Below are 17975 nucleotides of genomic sequence, written 5' to 3' on the forward strand. Positions count from 1 at the left end.
AGCCCTCCAGGTGGGTAACAACCAAAGTGCCTATTCTGGATACGGGTGGAAGTTGACCGTCCACAGAAGAAGCAAAGGTCCTGGATACGGGGCCGGGGCGCTGTCTGAGAGGCCTATAATTCTCACAGTGAACCGGTCTCTTTTCCAGTCCCTCACTTTCACCTCATCAGACAGAACTGTTAGCCAACAACCCTCCACAGCTAAGCACTCAATCAAACTGCTGTAAAAGTCAGCCATTCTAAAGCCTTCTGTCTACTGGGCGTACTTGAGGATTAACCATCAACCATCCATCAACCAACCAACCATCAGCCTTCTATCTGACTTGACTGAGACATTTCATTTTTCTCTCCATGAATATTTGTGAAGGCCTGGTATTTTTAGTTTTTATTCTTGATGTTCCTGCCAGAAGAGTCTTCATTTTGGTTTTTACTTCAACATCAGACGTGAACTTTTTAGGGCTCCACTTGCACAATTATACAAAACATTCACATATTCTGACGACATTTTGAATGAGATATTATACTGATTGTTAGCTATAAATGTCTTGTGCAAAAGTCTCAACTGCAGTTCATATCAGTCTGAAGATAGATTTAATTATAGATTCATAATGTGTGCAATTATCGTAATCATAAAATATCAGCAGAATTCTCTACTGTCAAATGTCTAACTTTTATACGTTTTCTGTATAAACGTTCTGTACTTCTCCAGATATGCTCAAATAAAGCCTAAGGAAACACTGTTTTTTTTATGAAAAGAAGGATGAGAAATGTGGTAGATCTGAATTGGACACCATTACAAACTGAACTCCTCCTTTCCCCAGGCGGCTGAGAAAGCCTAGTCCTATTCCCTTATTCTTGTAAAAATAGATGAAGCTTTTGAATGTGAGAAAAGCAGCAGAAGCCCCAGTATATCTGGTGTAATAAGGAGAAGGGTGGCGTGCCTTTTTCATCTTATCTCCTAAAGCCGCCTGACAGTCAGTGGCTCCTTTTAACCAGGCAGGCAACACAGTCTGCCAGCAGCAATTCAAGCCTTTTGAGTCCTGAGGTCCAGGGTCTGGGTGGTATGATGAAGCAAAGCATCTCCCTTGTATTCTCCTTCCTCTCTTCTCTCTCTTCCGCTGAAGCACAGAGTGTTTAATATTATATTCGCTTCATGCTCGGTTTGTAAGTGGAGGTGAGAGAATGGTACTAAAAATAGCAACCACCCTCTCCTGTTGCCTGCCTCTCCTCTCACCGGGAGCATCCATTCCTTTTGTCCCACTTCTCTTCTCATCTGGGATAAATTGATTGCTGTCGCTCTGGCCAAAAGCCAGGAGAAATTGAAAATTGCCCAGGCAGCCCTCCCTTAACTCCCACCCTTCTCGTTTTACCTCCTGCTGTTTTCTCTTAACTCAACCCCCCCCCCCCCCCCCGATCCTTCTACTCAGGGCGCCTGCTTAAGAGGGGCTTTCAATAACATTCTCCACTATAAGCACTCTCTGGTAACCTTGATGCTTATGTATTTTAGCAAAAGAAAAAGCTTTTTTAAATTTAATTTTCCTTTTTTTATCTCATCTCCCATAATCTTACCAGTGGAGGAGAAATCCTATTGAAACGACTTTGGAGTTGAAAGGTTGTTTATTTACTGAGCCATTTTAATGTTGACTACCCTGAATCATTGATCGCTTCCAGTGAAATAAGCACACCGCCTGTTCTGTGTCAAAGTGTTTAGTTTTTGTTGTAAAAAATATATATTATAATATTCTTACAAAGCATACAAACAACAACATGCAAACCCACCTGTTCACACCCCCATCTCTAGGGGTGATGTATCAGTCTCTGCCACATGGCCTCAAACTGCACCATTTTGTTTCTCTTCGTCGCCCACACACTTTCAACATTTAGATAATTAATCATTTGACCTTTTCATTGTGTTAACGATGGAGGATTCGTTGACTTCCCGTTAAGTATATGTTTTTGACCAGATGATTGACGAGAAAGGATCGGGTATCTCACTGAACCCTCCATATGTCATGTCTTGACATATGCAGACAGATGGATTAATAGTAAATTTACTTTGTAATACTCCTGCCAACTTTCTAGCTCTGCTCATAACTTTTGGACTTTATAGCCTTCTCAGAAGGCATTGATTATTGAGTCATTGTTCATTTTACACTTAAGACTTGACTCTGCTGTTGAATTTGTGAATTTTGTCTCTTGTGTAATAAATTCTATACATTCGTTTATGCTGGATTAAGTGTACATTTTCACTAACTAATTGCATTAGTTATGTTCCAACATTCCCTTCATCTTGTGCCAATATCAGTTATATTTACGTCTTAGTTCCACTAGTTAATCTATCCAACTGAGATTGCCCGTTGGATAGATTGCCCGTTGGATAGATTGCCCGTTGGATAGATTGCCCGTTGGATAGATTGCCCGTTGGATAGATTGCCCGTTGGATAGATTGCCCGTTGGATAGATTGCCCGTTGGATAGATTGCCCGTTGGATAGATTGCCCGTTGGATAGATTGCCCGTTGGATAGATTGCCCGTTGGATAGATTGCCCGTTGGATAGATTGCCCGTTGGATAGATTGCCCGTTGGATAGATTGCCCGTTGGATAGGCTCTCTGCCAGGTTTTGTATATCTTACCCATCATATGAACATCCTTTTCTGACTCAACTAGGATTACCTCAAGATTACTCTGATGTCCAAAATAATTAAATATTGACATTTCTTGATATGAAACTTTTAAGTTGCATGTATTTGAAGAAATTCAGGGTAGTCTACATTGGTCAGTCCAAAATTACTTTTGAATTCTGTCATGGAAATACATTTATTAATAAATAAATGTAATTTACGGTTTCTATGCCTTTACCTTTCCCTGTGGACCAATTTATCAGGGAATTCTGAAAGTTTTAATTTCCATACGTGCTGAATTCTAATTTCCATAAGTGTTGAATTCTAAGAATCAAGACATTTGTATCCACTTTTTGATTAACTTCATCTCTCGCTCCCATCTCTTTATCTTGCTCTGTCTGTTTCTCTCTCGCTCCCCCCTCACTCATTTCTTACTCGCTCCCCCTCCCTCCCTCTCTATTTCTCCAGGTTACCAAACTGTGATGCTCAATCATCCACAGAGCTATCAGAGTATGATAGTAGTGCAACAGCCACAGAGTCAAAACCCGGTCAGTGGCCAGCAGAACCCGGTCAGTGGCCAACAGAACACAGTCAGTGGCCAGCATAGCAATATGGGACATCAGATGCAAGGCATGATGGTCCAGTATCCCTCTATGTCATCTTATCAGGTGGGTACTCAGCATTTCAACATCTAATAACTCAATGTCACTTCATAATGTAAAAACACACAATTAACAATGATGAACATTAAGAAATGTAAAGCATATTTATTTAAACCTTTGTTTAGCGAAGTCATTCAGAACCATTCTCTTTTTCCATAAAGTCTTATGTAACCGTGAATATTTTTTGGCATGTCATCCATCTGAACTATGGGTCTGTCTTGGCAGGTATCCATGCAGCCCCAAGGCTCCCAGGTTGTACCACAGCAAACGTATCAGCAGCCTATCGTCATCCACAACCAGTCCAACCAGGGGCACATGCCTGGCTCTGGTGTCCAGGTTTACTACAGTGTTATCACACCCAATCAACAGAGGTAGGACATCACCACACAGTTTTAACATAAAAATACCTATACTTAGTGTTGACCCATTCCACTTAGTGTAGACCCATTATAATACCAATAAATTGTTGAGTACATATAAATGCATTCCCAGTTGAACAGCATGTGGTAGGACATCGCACAGTTTTAATGTGGACATACTCCGATTATAGACCAATAACATTACTACAGAACAGTAATACTGTATTATTCCCAGTTTTACAGTAAGCAGTTTTTAGGTTGAACATATAACTAGCCGTTCTCTGATGCTTCACACTGAGCTGTGGAAACCCCTCCTGGGTCCTCTTCTTTAATAGGCCATATTCAAGATGATTTATAAGGCCGGATATCTACTGAGTCTTAATATAACAGCGCTGGTCCAGTGTGGCGAGCTGCTCTCTACACCATCCTTCATGCCAGCCCTCTGGTCCGCTGTGCAGACGCACATTATTCTTCAGGGTGGCGCAGAGAGCCGAATGTCTGCTGCAGCAGCTGCCTGCCTCTGCTTTGGGCTGACGCGTAACCCTGCCTGTCTTCTTTTTGCTTATATTGTTATAAAATCAAAATGCAGGTGAGTGAAAGAGGAGCCTGGAAAGAAGAAACCCCAGCGGCACTCCGCAACCGCAATTCAGTAACGGAGACGCAGTGATTTTTGCTGTTTTCCCTTGATTTGTTTTGATTTGGTAGAAAATGAGCCTGTAGAGATTTCGAGCCTTTTCCCAGCCGTCACCAGTTTCAGATTGAGGATATTTATGCTAGTTCTAATGCAATACAGGGTTATTGATCTCCTGTGTACACAGTGTTCCACTTCAGTAATTTAGCCCATTTTTAAAACCGATGTGCCGAATTCTGATTACATGAATGAATCTGGGCCAGAGCTTGGCCTCTCTGCTACTCGGCTTTAGTGTGTGTTGTGTTTCTCTCACTGCAGCTCCTCTGTAGAGTTCCTGCCTCCCTCCGGATCAGAGCAGATGTTCCCTCGGCCGTCCTCCCCCTGCAGCTCCCAGCAGCCCCTCCATCAGACACATCAGTGCTCAGGTACACAGAAACACACACACAGTCCGACACACTGCAGTGCTCAGGTATACAGCAGAGAGCCAGTCTGAGCCACAGTATGCATTATAACCAGGTCTCAACTAGAAAGTAAAAATTACTATTTATAAATAAAGTAGTCTGGCAACCAGCTGGTCATCAGTAGCTGGCTACAAGACTGCTTTATCACTTTCTGTTGGATCGCTGAAAGAGCAAGAGCACATTCTCTTTTCAACTGTAAGTGTGAAATATAAAATGTTGCTGCTAATGAGTGAGTTCTTCAAATGAGCTGCTGTATGGGTTGTCTCTGGAACAAAACCCACAGATGTTAGCTTCGCTGTACCACCTTTTTTTTCTCCTACCTCTACCTTTTTTAGTTCTTTAACACGCTCTCCAATCCAAAAGTCACAATGTAGACAGCCCAATCCCCTCTGTTCTGAACACTGGAGTGGAAGAGCCGTAAGAACATTTTTAATTAGAGCCCAACTAAACAAAGGCGTCATCAGGAACAATGACTTCCAACCGAATTCTCAGGCAAATCAAAATGGATTGAATCGATTCTAAAGGGTCTTCTTGGGGAGGGGGCGCAGACGGGCAGCATTCTCATCTCCTGATCTCCCAGGTCCAAAGCTATAATAATACAACGTGGCAACAACAAAATAAATGTGATGTAGACGCCTTAATGTCTTTCTCCTGACACCCCCCCCATCTCCTCTTTTCAGTTAGCTTTGAGGCTTTAAGGTGCTAATTGAAATTACACTCCAAGTCTTAACGATGTCATTATTGAACAGATATGGACTGGTAATTAAGAAGTAATTCCTCTGCTGCTTTGTTCCCGGTTATGGTCATCTTATTAAAAAAGTGCCTTTATGGGCAATCTAATTCTAATTTGAAACGTTTTAGGTGGCTTTAGTTAATGTGATTTTCCTCTGTGGCGAAGCTCCTTTGATCAGTATAGCCACCGTCGGTCTCCCCGTATCTCGGTCGGTCTCTCAATTTACAATTACATTTCAATTTAAGGGCTGTATTGGCATGGGAATCATATGTTAACAAGTGAAGTAGATAATAAGCAAAAGTGAAACAAACATTTTCAGTAAACATTACACTCACAGAAGTTCTTTGTCTCTCTGTCGCGCTCGCTCTGTCTTGCGCTCTGTAATCTTTTATTTTCTCTTTAAATAACTAATTAGAGGAAAAGGTAATCTTATTTCAAATCCTGAAATTAGATCTCTCTCTCTTCAGAACTGAGGTGGTTGAATTTTTTTTATTTCATGCAAGGATTACCACATAAAAAATACATTCCCTTCATTTTAACCTCTTTTGTGGCAAATAAAAACAAATGTAAATATTGTCTTTTTGGGGGGGGGGGGGGGGGGGGTTTTAGTTATTATGCTGTTCTTTGGTCAACTTCCTTTCTGTGTGCTTTTTTAATTCACAATGAAATGCAAATAGACTGCTGCGTATTACACCAAGACAAGGCTAGTGATGGATTAAATCCAAGGTTGGTAGTACTATAGAGTCCAGGTTATCTTTTGTTTGTAGACCTCCCTTTTATTGTCACAATAAAATAGATGGAAAACAAAATATAAATGGAGGTTTTTATCCTTGAGATAATTCCGACCCTATGTGGCTGTCAGGATAAGAGCGTTATAGATGCTCGTTACTTTTATCCCCAGAAGAAATAATTACAAACAGGCTAAGGGCAGTCGGAAGTCTTCCTCAGCAGAAATAATTACAGACAGGCTAAGGGCAGTCAGAAGTCTTCTTTTAATAGGGTCAAGTTCAGTCCCAGAAATTTCTCGAACCCTTTGTTGGGCAAACACATTTAATTGGATGTTTGACGGCAAAACATTTGAGATGATACAATTAAAAGTATTAATGATTTGAGCTGTCTTGGAAGAAGGTCCCAACTAGACTAGAATAAAATGAACTTTAAATTACTAATAACATATTACATATCAAATAAGTGGAGGTTAACATCACATGTAATTAGATGGCAAAGGATTTTAACGGCAAGTCAGTGAACATGATTTAGTTTTCCTACATAATACACTAATGAAATACGAAACAGTCAAACTGACATACTTATCCTATTAAACGTGATTCATATATTTTTAAAAGGCAAATGTCTCACACACACACACACACACACACACACAATAAACATACTGTGATTCTTAATTGGAACAGGTTCTAGCATCTGAAATGTAAGACAATCTTTACACATCTTTCATTGCCCCTGGAGAAATGCATATAAACTCTCATTGAATTTGATGTAATATTGTAATGTCTGTCCTGGTTGCCTCTGTGCCCCTCCTCCAGGTGGTGGAATGGTGATGATGCAGCTGATGTTGTCCCCTGGCCAGCAGCCAAGGCCTCACACGCCCTCGCAGTGGAAACACAGCAAGTACTACAGTCTGGATCACACCAGAGGACAGAAGTCCACAGAACTCTCAGTCATAGACACCTCACAGGTGAGAGTCCCTTGCTCCGCTCCCCATACAGCCTAAAGAGAACATGCAGATTTGAAGAAAAAATGTTTTGCAAGTATTTCTTCAGTATCACACTCTTGGTGTAAATATAGTAATGGGGTTTGGTGTTGTGGTCTGTGATGTTGTAAGAAAGTAGCCTTGAGAATATACTTTTCTTTTTTTTCTTTTTTTTTGCACCAGTGGTTTTCCTGGTGTCGGGTGTGTTCACCCACTAACCCTCCCCTGTCCTCCATCTAACCCTGTCCTATATCTGTCCATACAGAGCAGTCCCCAGCTGGGCAATCCCTCCACCTCCCCCGCCCAGTCGCCAACCCCCTCCCACCTGACCAATGTGAAGAGCAACCGTCCTGGCCTCACCCCCGTACCCATGATGCCACAGTTCTCCAGACCCTTCGTGCCAGGGCAAGGTGAGGGAGACACCCAGTCCTGGGGGAACTTCAACCAGCCATTTCACATACTTAATCTATTCCAATTATATATATGATATTCCAATGGCTTGCTGATTAGTTGAATTAGGTGTGCTAATACTAAATTCAAACAAATATGTGGAATGCTGAGGGTCCCTGAGGCTACTCAGCTGCTCCATCTTTATGGCAAATGTTAACCCTAAAGAAATGTAGCCCAATTTAGTGTCTCATCATTTGTGTTTCCCAGGAGATGCTCGGTACCCGTTGCTAGGGCAATCCCTCCAGTACAACCCCCAGAGTCGTCCTCCTCTCCTCCACTTTCCCCCCATGGCCCCCAACCATCAGGTGAGTCTACACAAGACAGAGGAGGAAATATCTGTGTGGATATCTATGTACCATTTAGAAATGCTTAGCGACATCTTCTCTTTAGAACTGTGCAAATTAAACAAAAGATCAAGTCAAACAATGGTCCCCGCTTCTTCTTCTGTTCCTCATTTCTCTTCCAATGTAATCCATATCAAGCATTGGGATACCTTGAGCTGGAGTCCACAAAGTGCAACAGCAGACTACGAGCTGGTAAACGGAATGTTCTCTCGTCCTCCTTTCTGCTCCCAGGTACCTATGGGGATACGGCACAGCGGTGGAGTAGGCAGAGGGAGGAAGCAGCCGAGGAAAGCTCTGTCTACAGATCTCAGTGTAGGTCAACCAGGTAATGGTAGAGAACACCTCCGTCTGTTAGTAGACAGAGATGTGGACCTCTAATCAATAAATATCTTTCTCTTAGATATATCTTAAATACAACATTTATCCATGATATATTTTGTTTTTAGATCAATATCTTATTTTCACATGCTTTGTAAACAACAGTGAAACGCTTACTTATGGACCCTTCCTAATAATTCAGAAATTAAAATTTAGAAACAATTATAACACGATGAATAAATCCACAATGACTAATGATAACTTGGCCATGGGGTACTGGTACCAAGTCTGTGCATGGGTATGAGGTAATTGAGATGGATATGTACATATAGATAGGGGTAAAGTGTCTACAAAACAGGATAGATAATAGACAGTAGCAGCAGTATACTGTAGGTAGGGGTAAAGTGACTACACAACAGGATAGATACTAGACAGTAGATAGTCCGGGTAGGTATTTAGTAGGATTATAACAAAGGAAGCATAGGGTTAGTCTGTACTGCTTTAACTGAGGTCATAGGCTAAAGGCTGTCTTCAAGTTGGGTCTGACAGTTCTCTCTCTCCTCTCTCGGAGGCAGTGAGTGGGCGGGTCCTGGAGGTGACTGAGCTGCCGGAGGGGATCAGCCGGACTGAGGCGGACTCTCTGCTAGGTGAGCTCTCCAGAGCCAGGGCTGTGGTCTGATGGCTCCGAGAGCACCACTACCATCACATCCGCGGGGTCTGGCAGTCAATTGCTAACGGTGACCACCACCCCCACGGTCAAACCCCTGTCAACCCAGCCTCCACCTAAACCATCCTGGCCACGTTCCCCTTCAGATACGCTGTGCAGATGCCCTCCTCCGCCACAATGGCCCACGGGCCTCCATCAGACTTACCACGAACAGGTGCCACGGCCGTGGTTACGGCCACAGACACTCCCCGAGAGGGCCAGCTCACAGTAGAGGGCGTTAAGGACCCCTGGCTCGCCTTTTAAACCCTGACCCTTCACCAGCACCGCCAGTCACTTCCTGTTGCCATCACTCCCCCCAGCCCCTCCTTTCCCCCTCCCTCTTCACTCACTGTTGGCTTGATGTAAAGGGTTGTTTTTCCACTTGATTTGTAGAGACTTGTTTGGGGGGAATGTGTTGTACTTTGTTATGTTCTTACTAGCGGTTTGACGAAAAAGAACAAAATGTAACTGAACATCCAAAAACCACAATTATTGAAGTTCCAAATATTAATAACCTGTCTGCTCTCTGTTTTGAGAACAGGCCGGAACATATCAAAAGCCTGTATTTTTATTTTATTTGTTCATTTGTTTTATAGTTGTTGAAATCTTGAGTCAGACCCAAAGCTCAGCTCTCCATTATTACTCACCCAGCCCAGTTGCAGTGTCTGGCCTGGTTCAGTTTAACTCAACCAAACCGCAGGGTAGCTTACTATCGGCCAGCCTGCCACCACCCACTTGCCCCATATTGTGGCCGGTACATGATGAAGTTGCCCTCGGCTACACAATAGTCTCTAGTTGTGCCTTTCTCTCCAGTCTACTGCTTTATTCTCCAAGAAACGCAAAATGAAGACACCCCAGTCAGAGTCTATTGTTAAATGAAAAGACCTGCACCTTGTAAATAATTTATATAGTAGCTAAATAATTCAATCAGTTCTCTTTTTCACAGTGAACGTTCTGTATGTGTGTTGTTCACAGGCAGGCACAGATGAGAGCAGCGGGGGAAAAGGCTTGTTTGAAACCCCTGGTTTTTAACTTCATTTAAAATGACACTCCTCCACCGCAACGGCATATTTTAGCAATCATCTGCTTGGATGGCCTCCTCTCTCTCTCCACCACACTGTCCTCCCTCTCTCCTCTTCTACAAGGCCTACAGTGTCAAATCTTTCATTAGGTCTTTTTAAATGATATACTTACTGGGTCACTGGAAGAAAAAACAGTTTGCACATTTATACAACTGAATATATAAAAATTATCTATTTTTCCTTTAATTTCTCTCAAAGATAAAACAAATGTGTGGATTCTGAAAGGCTGTTCAATGCTGGTGCAAGTCATTTTTATTTCATTTTGAAACCAATAAATGTTTACACCAAAATATGTGGGGGTTTTTTCAGATCACAGGAAGTCCTTTGAAATGGATGGGTACTCTGGCTTTCTATCTGTCCAGAATCTCCATATGGCTTTGGATGTCCTCTCTCATGATGTTTAAACTGACGATTAATTTCTTCTTTTTTTATCAACACTAGGCATAGTCCTACTTCAGATGTCAGTGTAAGCATAGAGAGTGGTTTGTTTTGCTATGGGTGGAAGGTGGGCATGTGGGTTTTATACTTGGTCTTATCTAATTTGGTCTTTGGTTGGTGCTGTTCATCTCAATTCAAATTTTATAGGGTCATTTGTCTGCTACATTAACCTCCCACCAACCTCATCTCTTCCAATGCCTCACAGTTCCCTCTTCCACTGTCATAGTTGCCAGAAACAGTTTAGAATGGATGGCTTCTGCTGTGTTCAAGACAACTGGGAAATAAGAAACATTTGGACTGAGGGGGGGGAAAAAATAATGAACGGTCAACCAACTTTCTGGAGCTCGAACTTTCCAGTTGTCTTGAACACACCATTCATCGCTCTGTCTTATCTGTCATGTGAAGTCTGTTTTGTCGTGGCATTAAGGTTCCCCATTCTGATTCTGAGATTATTAACGGATAATTAAACCAACATCTAGAGTACTTAGCTCTGTGTTGCAGCCAAGGTTGGTGAAATGGCGCTTTTGTAATTGAGGAAATTCTCTCAGCAATAAATGACCCTTGGGTTGTTTTGTTATGATTATCATTTACACTGTTTTTCCCCTCTTGTATACCCCCCCCCCCCCCCCCCCCCCCACCCAAATGATTCCTGTCTAGCACAAGGGGGTGGTATTCGGCATATTTATGCATTGTCAGGTTTAAAGCAGCAAATGTAATATTTTTCATTCATCTTGCTCTATAATTTATACACACCGAAGACCATGGAGGATTGATGGTAAGTACTAAACCAATTGAAAAAAACTAAGTTGTACTCACTATCACCCCCAGTATAGTCCTAGACGTGCATAAATCATTGAACGAAAGTTGCCACACAAGGGAGACCCATACAGAAAAGTTAGTTATGGCAATGTGCCTTAAACGTTTTCATACCCCCATTTTGTGTTGCAGCCTGAATTCAAAATTGATTAAATGTTTTTTTTCTCTCACCCGTCTACACACAATACCCCATCTATAATGACAAATGAAAATATGTTTTCAGACATTTTTGTGAATTTATTGAAAATGAAATACAGATATCTCATTGCATACAGTACCAGTCAAAAGTTCGGACACCGCGCCATTCAAGGGTTTTCTTCATTTTGTACTATTTTCTACATTGTAGATTAATAGTAAAGACATCAGAACCATGAAATAACACAAATGGAAACATGTAACTAAAAAAGTGTTAAATTAATCAAAATATATTTGCTATTCTTCAAAGTAGCAACCCTTTGCTTTGATAGTTTTGCACACTCTTGGCATTCTCTCAACTAGCTTCATGAGGTAGTCACCTGGAATGCATTTCAATTAACAGGTGTGCTTTAAGTTAATTTGTGGAATTTCTTTCCTCCTTAATGCGTTTGAGCCAAGCCGTTATGTTGTGACAAGATAGGGCTATATTCTGTATACCACCCCTATTTGGTAAAAGACCAAGTCCATATAATGTCAAGAACGGCTCAAATAAGCAAAGAGTAAGGACCGTCCATTACTTTAAGACATGGTCAGTCAATACGGAACATTTCAAGACTTTTGAAAGTTTCTTCAAGTGCAATCGCAAAGACCAAGCGTTATGATGAAACTGGCTTTCATGAGGACCGCCACAGGAAGGAAGACCCAGAGTTACCTTTGCTGCAGAGGATAAGTTCATTAGCTTAACCAGCCTCAGAAATTGCAGCACAAATAAATGCTTCACAGAGTTCAAGTAACAGACACATCTCAAAATCTACTGTTCAGAGGAGACTGAATCAGGCCTTTATGGTCAAATTGCTGCAAAGAAACCACTACTAAGGACACCGATAAGAGACTTGCTTGGGCCAAGGAACACAAGCAATGGCTGTTTGGCCCTGTCTGGGGGTATCGTCGGACAGGGCCATTGTGTCTCCCGACCCCCTCCTGTCTCAGCCTCCAGTATTTATGCTGCAATAGTTTGTGTGTCGGAGGCCTAGGGTCAGTCTGTATTTATCTGGAGTATTTCTCCTGGCTTATCCGGTGTCCTGTGTGAATTTAAGTATGATCGCTCTAATTCTCTCTCTGAGGACCTGAGCCCTAGGACCATGCCTCAGGACTACTTGGCCTGATGACTCCTTGCTGTCCCCAGTCCACCTGGTCGTGCTGCTGCTCCAGTTTCAACTTCTGCGTGTGGCTATGGAACTCTGACCTGTTCACCAGACATCCTACCTGTCCCAGACCTGCTGTTTTCAAATCTTTGGAGACAGCAGGATCGGTCGAGATACTCTGAATGATCAGCTTTGAAAAGCCAACTGACATTTACTCCTGAGGTGCTGACCTGTTGCACCCTCTACAACCACTGTTATTATTATTATTTGACCCTGCTGGTCATCTATGAACATTTGAACATCTTGTCCATGTTCTGTTATAATCTCCACCCGGCACAGCCAGAAGAGGACTGGCCACCCCTCATAGCCTGGTTCTTCTCTAGGTTTCTTCCTAGGTTCTGGCCTTTCTATGGAGTTTTTCCTAGCCACCGTGCTTCTACACCTGCATTTCTTGCTTTTTGTGGTTTTAGGTTGGGTTTCTGTACATCACTTTGTGACATCAGCTGATGTAAGAAGGGCTTTATTAATACATTTTATTGATTGACATTAGACCAGTGAAAATCTGTGCTTTGGTCTGATGAGTCCAAATGTGTGATTTTTCGTTCCAATCGCTGTGTCTTTGTGAGACGCAGACTAGGTGAACGGATGATCTCCTCGTGTGGTTCCCACCATGAAGCATGGAGGAGGAGGTGTGGGGATGCTTTGCTGGTGACTCTGTTAGTGATTTTATATAGAACTCAAAGCACACTTAACCAGCATGGCGCTACCACAGCATTCTGCAGCGATACTCCATCCCATCTGGTTTGCGCTTAGTGGGACTATCATTTGTTTTTGAACAGGACAATGACCCAACACACCTCCAGGCTGTGTAAGTGCTATTTGACCAGGAAGGAGAGTGATGTGCTTCATTAGATAACCTGGCCTCCACAATCACCCGACCTCAACCCATTTGTGATGGTTTGGGATGAGTTGGACTGCAGAGTGAAGGAAAAGCAGCCAACAAGTGCTCAGTATATGTGGGAACTCCTTCAAGACTGTTGGAAAAGCATTATTCATGAAGCTGGTTGAGGGAATGCCAAGAGTATGCAAAGCTGTCATCAAGGCAAAGATTGGCTACTTTGAAGAATCTCAAATATAAAATCTATTTGCATTTAACACTTTTTTTTTTTGGTTACTATATGATTCCATAGTTGTGATGTCGTCTATTATTCTACATTGTAGAAAATAGTAAAAATAAAGAAAACCCCTGAATGAGTAGGTGTCTAAACGTTTGACTGATACTGTAAGTATTCACACCCCTGAGTCAATACATGTTAGAATCACCTTCGACAGCGATTACAACTGTGAGTCTTTTTGGGTAAGTCTAAGGTTTTTGCACACCTGGATTGTACAATATTAAAAAATGTGTCAAGCTCTGTCAAGTTGATTGATGATCATTGTTAGACAGCCATTTTCAAGTCCTGCCATAGATTTTCAAGCCGATTTAAGTCAAAGCTGTAACTAGGCCACTCAGGAACATTCAATGTCATCTTGGTAAGCAACTCCGGTGTAGATTTGGCCTTGTTTTAAATTGTCCTGCTGAAAGGTAAATTTGTCTCCTAGTGTCCGTTGGAATAAGACTGAACCAGGTTTTCCTTTAGGATTTTGCCTGTGCTGAGCTCTATTCTGTAAATGTTTATCCTAAAAAACTCCCTTGCCATTGACAAGCTTACCCATAACATGCTTGAAAATATGAAGAGTGGTACTGACGTGTTGAGTTGCATTTACCCCAAACATAACACTTTATTCAGGACAAAAATATGAATTCCTTTGCAATTTGTTTTTGCAGTATTACTTTAGTTCCTTGTTGCAAACAGGATGCCTGTTTTGGAATATTTGTATTCTGTACAGGCTTCCTTCTATTCACTCTGTCATTTAGGTTAGTATTGTAGAGAAACTACAAAGTTGATTCTTCCTCAATTTTCTTATATGACATGACTTATATGACAATCTTATTTGATTTACACAACATGCCTACCATTTTGAAGATGAAAAATATTTTTCATTGTGAAACAGACAAGAAATAAGACCAAAAAAACTGAACTACAGCGTGCATAACTATTCACCCCCCCCCCAAAATCAATTATTTGTAGAGGCACCTTTTGCAGCAATTACAGTCTCTTGGGGTATGTCGCTATAAGCGTAGCACATCTAGCCACTGGTATTGTTGCCCATTCTTCAAGGCAAAACTGCTCCAGCTCCTTCAAGTTGGATGGGTTCCACTGGTGTACAGCAATATTTAAGTCATACCACAGATTCTCAATTGGATTGAGGTCTGGGCTGTGACTAGGCCATTCCAAGACATTTTAATGTTTCCCCTTAAACCACTCAAGTGTTGCTTTAGCAGTACGCTTAGGGTCATTGGTAGCAGGACATTCTTCACTGTGGGGATGGTGTTCTCGGGGTGATGAGAGGTGTTGCGTTTGCCCCAGACATAGCGTTTTCCTTGATGGCCAAAAAGCTACATTTTAGTCTCATCTGACCAGAGTACCTTATTCCATATGTTTGGGGAATCTCCCACATGCCTTTTGCCGAACACCAAACGTGTTTGCTTATTTCTTTCTTTAAGTAATGGTTTATTTTCTGGCCACTCTTCCGTAAAGCCCAGCTCTGTGGAGTGTACGGCTTAAAATGGTCCTATGGACAGATACTCCAATCTCTACTGTGAAGCTTTGCAACTCCTTCAGGGTTATCTTTGGTCTCTTTGTTGCCTCTTAATGCCCTCCTTGCCTGGTCTGTGAGTTTTGGTGGGCTGCTTCTTGTCAAGTTTGTTGTGGTGCCATATTCTTTCCATTCTTTAATAATGGATTTAAATGGTGCTCAATGGGATGTTCAAAGTTTCTGATATATTTTTTTTATAAGCCAACCCTGATCTGTACTTCTCCACAACTTTGTACCTGACCTGTTTGGAGAGGTCCTTGGTCTTCATGTTGCCACTTGCTTGGTGGTGTTGCAGACTCTGGTGCCTTTCAGAACAGGTGTATGTATACTGAGATCATGTGAAACTTATATTGCACACAGGTGGACTTTATTTAACTAATTATGTGACTTCTGAAGGTAATTGGTTGCTCCAGATCTTATTTAGGGGCTTCATAGCAAAGGGGGTGAAGACATATGCACGCAGCACCTTTTTTTTTTTTTTTTTTTTTTCATTTCACTAAACCAATTTGTACTATTTTGTGTATGTCCATTACATGAAATTCAAATAAAAATCCATTTAACTTACAGGTTGTAATGTAACAAAATAGGAAAAACGCCAAGGGGGATGAATACTTTTGCGTCCACACATGTACACTACATGGCAGAAAGTATGTGGACACCTGCTTGTCAAGCATCTCATTCCAAAATCATAGGCATTAATATCTAGTTGGTCCCCCCTTTTGTTGTGATAACAGCCCCAGACCACTATTCCTCCTCCACCAAACTTTACAGTTGGCAGTATGAATTCGGGCAGGTTGTGTTCTCCAGATGGTGAAGCGTGATTCATCACTCCAGAGAACGCGTTTCCCGAGTCCAATGGCGGCAAGCTTTACACCACTCCAACCGAGACTTGGCATTGCGCATGGTGATCTTAGGCTTTTGTGTGGCTGCTCTGCCATGGAAACCCATTTCATGAAGCTCCCAACGAACAGTTGCTTCCAGAGGCAGTTTGGAACTCGGTAGTGAGTGTTGCAACCGAGGACAGACAATTTTTATCACTACGCGTTTCAGCACTCGGCGGTCCCGTTCTGTGAGCTTGTGTGGCCTACCACTTTGTGGCTGAGCCATTGTTGCTCCTAGATGTTTCCATTTCCCAATAATACCACTTACATTTGACTGAGGCATCTCTAGCAAGGCAGACATTTGACGAACTGACTTGGGAAGGTGTCATCCTATGACGGTGCCACGTTAAGTCACTGAGCTCTTCGGTAAGGCCAATCTACTGCCAATGTTTGTCTTTGGAGATTGCATGGCTGTCTGCTCGATTTTTATACACCTGTCAGCAACGGTTGTGGCTGAAATAGCCGAATCCATTCATTTGAAGAGGTGTCCACATACTTTTGTATGTTGAAATATATAAGAATTGGCCGTTGTCATGTGACATATTTCTACCTTATACACATACTGTACACTAAGTGGACAAAACATTATGAACACCAGCTCTTTCCATGACAGACTGACCAGGTGAATCCAGGTGAAAGCTATGATCCCTTATTGATGTCACTTGTTAAATCCACTTCAATCCGTGTAGATGAAGGGGAGGAGACAGGTTAAAGAAGGATTTTTAAGACTTCAGACAATTGAGACATTGATTGTGTATCTGAACCATTTAGAGGGTGAATGGGCAAGTCAAAAGATGTCTTTGAACGGGGTGTGGTAGGTGCAGGCGCACCGTTTTGTGCCAAGAACTGCAAACACTGTTTTCACACCCCAAATGTTCCTGTGTGTACCAAGAATGGTCCACCACCCAAAGGACATCCAGCCAACTTGACACAACTTGCAGAAGCATCCCTGTGGAACGCTTTCAACACATTGAGGAGTCCATGCCTTGACGAATTGAGAATGTTCTGGGGACAAAAAGGGGGGTGCAACTCAATATTAGGAAGTTGTTCCCAATGTTTGGTATAGTCAGTGTATGTGTATAATACTTACAGTGCATTTGGAGAGTATTCAGATCTCTTGACTTTTTTTCCACATTTTGTTAGTTTACAGCCTTATTCTAAAATGTATGAAATACATTTTTTCCCTCATTAATCTACATACAGTGCCCCCTAAAGACAAAGTGAAAACAGGTTTTAACATTTTTAATTTTTAAAACAGATTATTTACATGAGTATTCCGACGCCTTTGCTATGAGACTCGAAATTGAGCTCAGGTGCATCCTGTTTCCATTGATCATTCTTAAGATGTTTCTACAATTTGTTTGGAGTCCACCTGTGGTAAATTTAATTGATTGGACATGATTTGTAAAGGCACACATTTGTCTATATAAGGTCCCACAGTTGACAGTGCATATCAGAGCAAAAACCAAGCCATGAGGTCGAAGGAATTGTCTGTAGAGCTCCGAGACAGGATTGTGTCTCGGCACAGATCTGGGGAAGGGTACTAACAAATGTCTGCAGCATTGAAGATCCACAAGAACACAATGGCCTCCATTATTCTTAAATGGAAGAAGTTTGGAACCACCAAGACTCTTACTAAATCTAGCCGTCCGAACAAACTGAGCAATCAGGGGAGAAGGGTCTTGGTCAGGGAGGTGACCAAGAACCCGATGATCACTTTGACAGAGCTTCAGACTTCCTCTGTGGAGATGGGATAACCATCCAGAAGGACAAATATCTC

At 42.0% G+C, this 17975-nt stretch overlaps 1 protein-coding gene across 3 annotated transcripts in view; it reads left to right on the forward strand.

Annotated features, from left to right (window-relative positions):
• The window catches only part of LOC129816653 (R3H domain-containing protein 1-like), a 43008-nt gene extending 32638 nt beyond the window's left edge, over positions 1-10370 (forward strand). The window contains exons 19-26 of one of the 3 annotated variants that reach the window (XM_055871399.1): positions 3089-3288; positions 3508-3653; positions 4591-4697; positions 7014-7165; positions 7446-7590; positions 7838-7935; positions 8206-8299; positions 8864-10370. In XM_055871399.1, coding sequence (XP_055727374.1) covers positions 3089-3288; positions 3508-3653; positions 4591-4697; positions 7014-7165; positions 7446-7590; positions 7838-7935; positions 8206-8299; positions 8864-8895 — 974 coding nt within the window. In that variant the 3' untranslated portion in view covers positions 8896-10370. The remainder of the gene's footprint in view (positions 1-3088; positions 3289-3507; positions 3654-4590; positions 4698-7013; positions 7166-7445; positions 7591-7837; positions 7936-8205; positions 8300-8863) is intronic. The other 2 variants (XM_055871398.1, XM_055871401.1) reach the window with 2 other exon arrangements.
• The last annotated feature ends 7605 nt before the right edge of the window (positions 10371-17975 follow it).

The sequence above is a fragment of the Salvelinus fontinalis genome, chromosome 19 (genome assembly GCF_029448725.1).
Source record: "Salvelinus fontinalis isolate EN_2023a chromosome 19, ASM2944872v1, whole genome shotgun sequence".
Classification (NCBI taxonomy): domain Eukaryota; kingdom Metazoa; phylum Chordata; class Actinopteri; order Salmoniformes; family Salmonidae; genus Salvelinus; species Salvelinus fontinalis.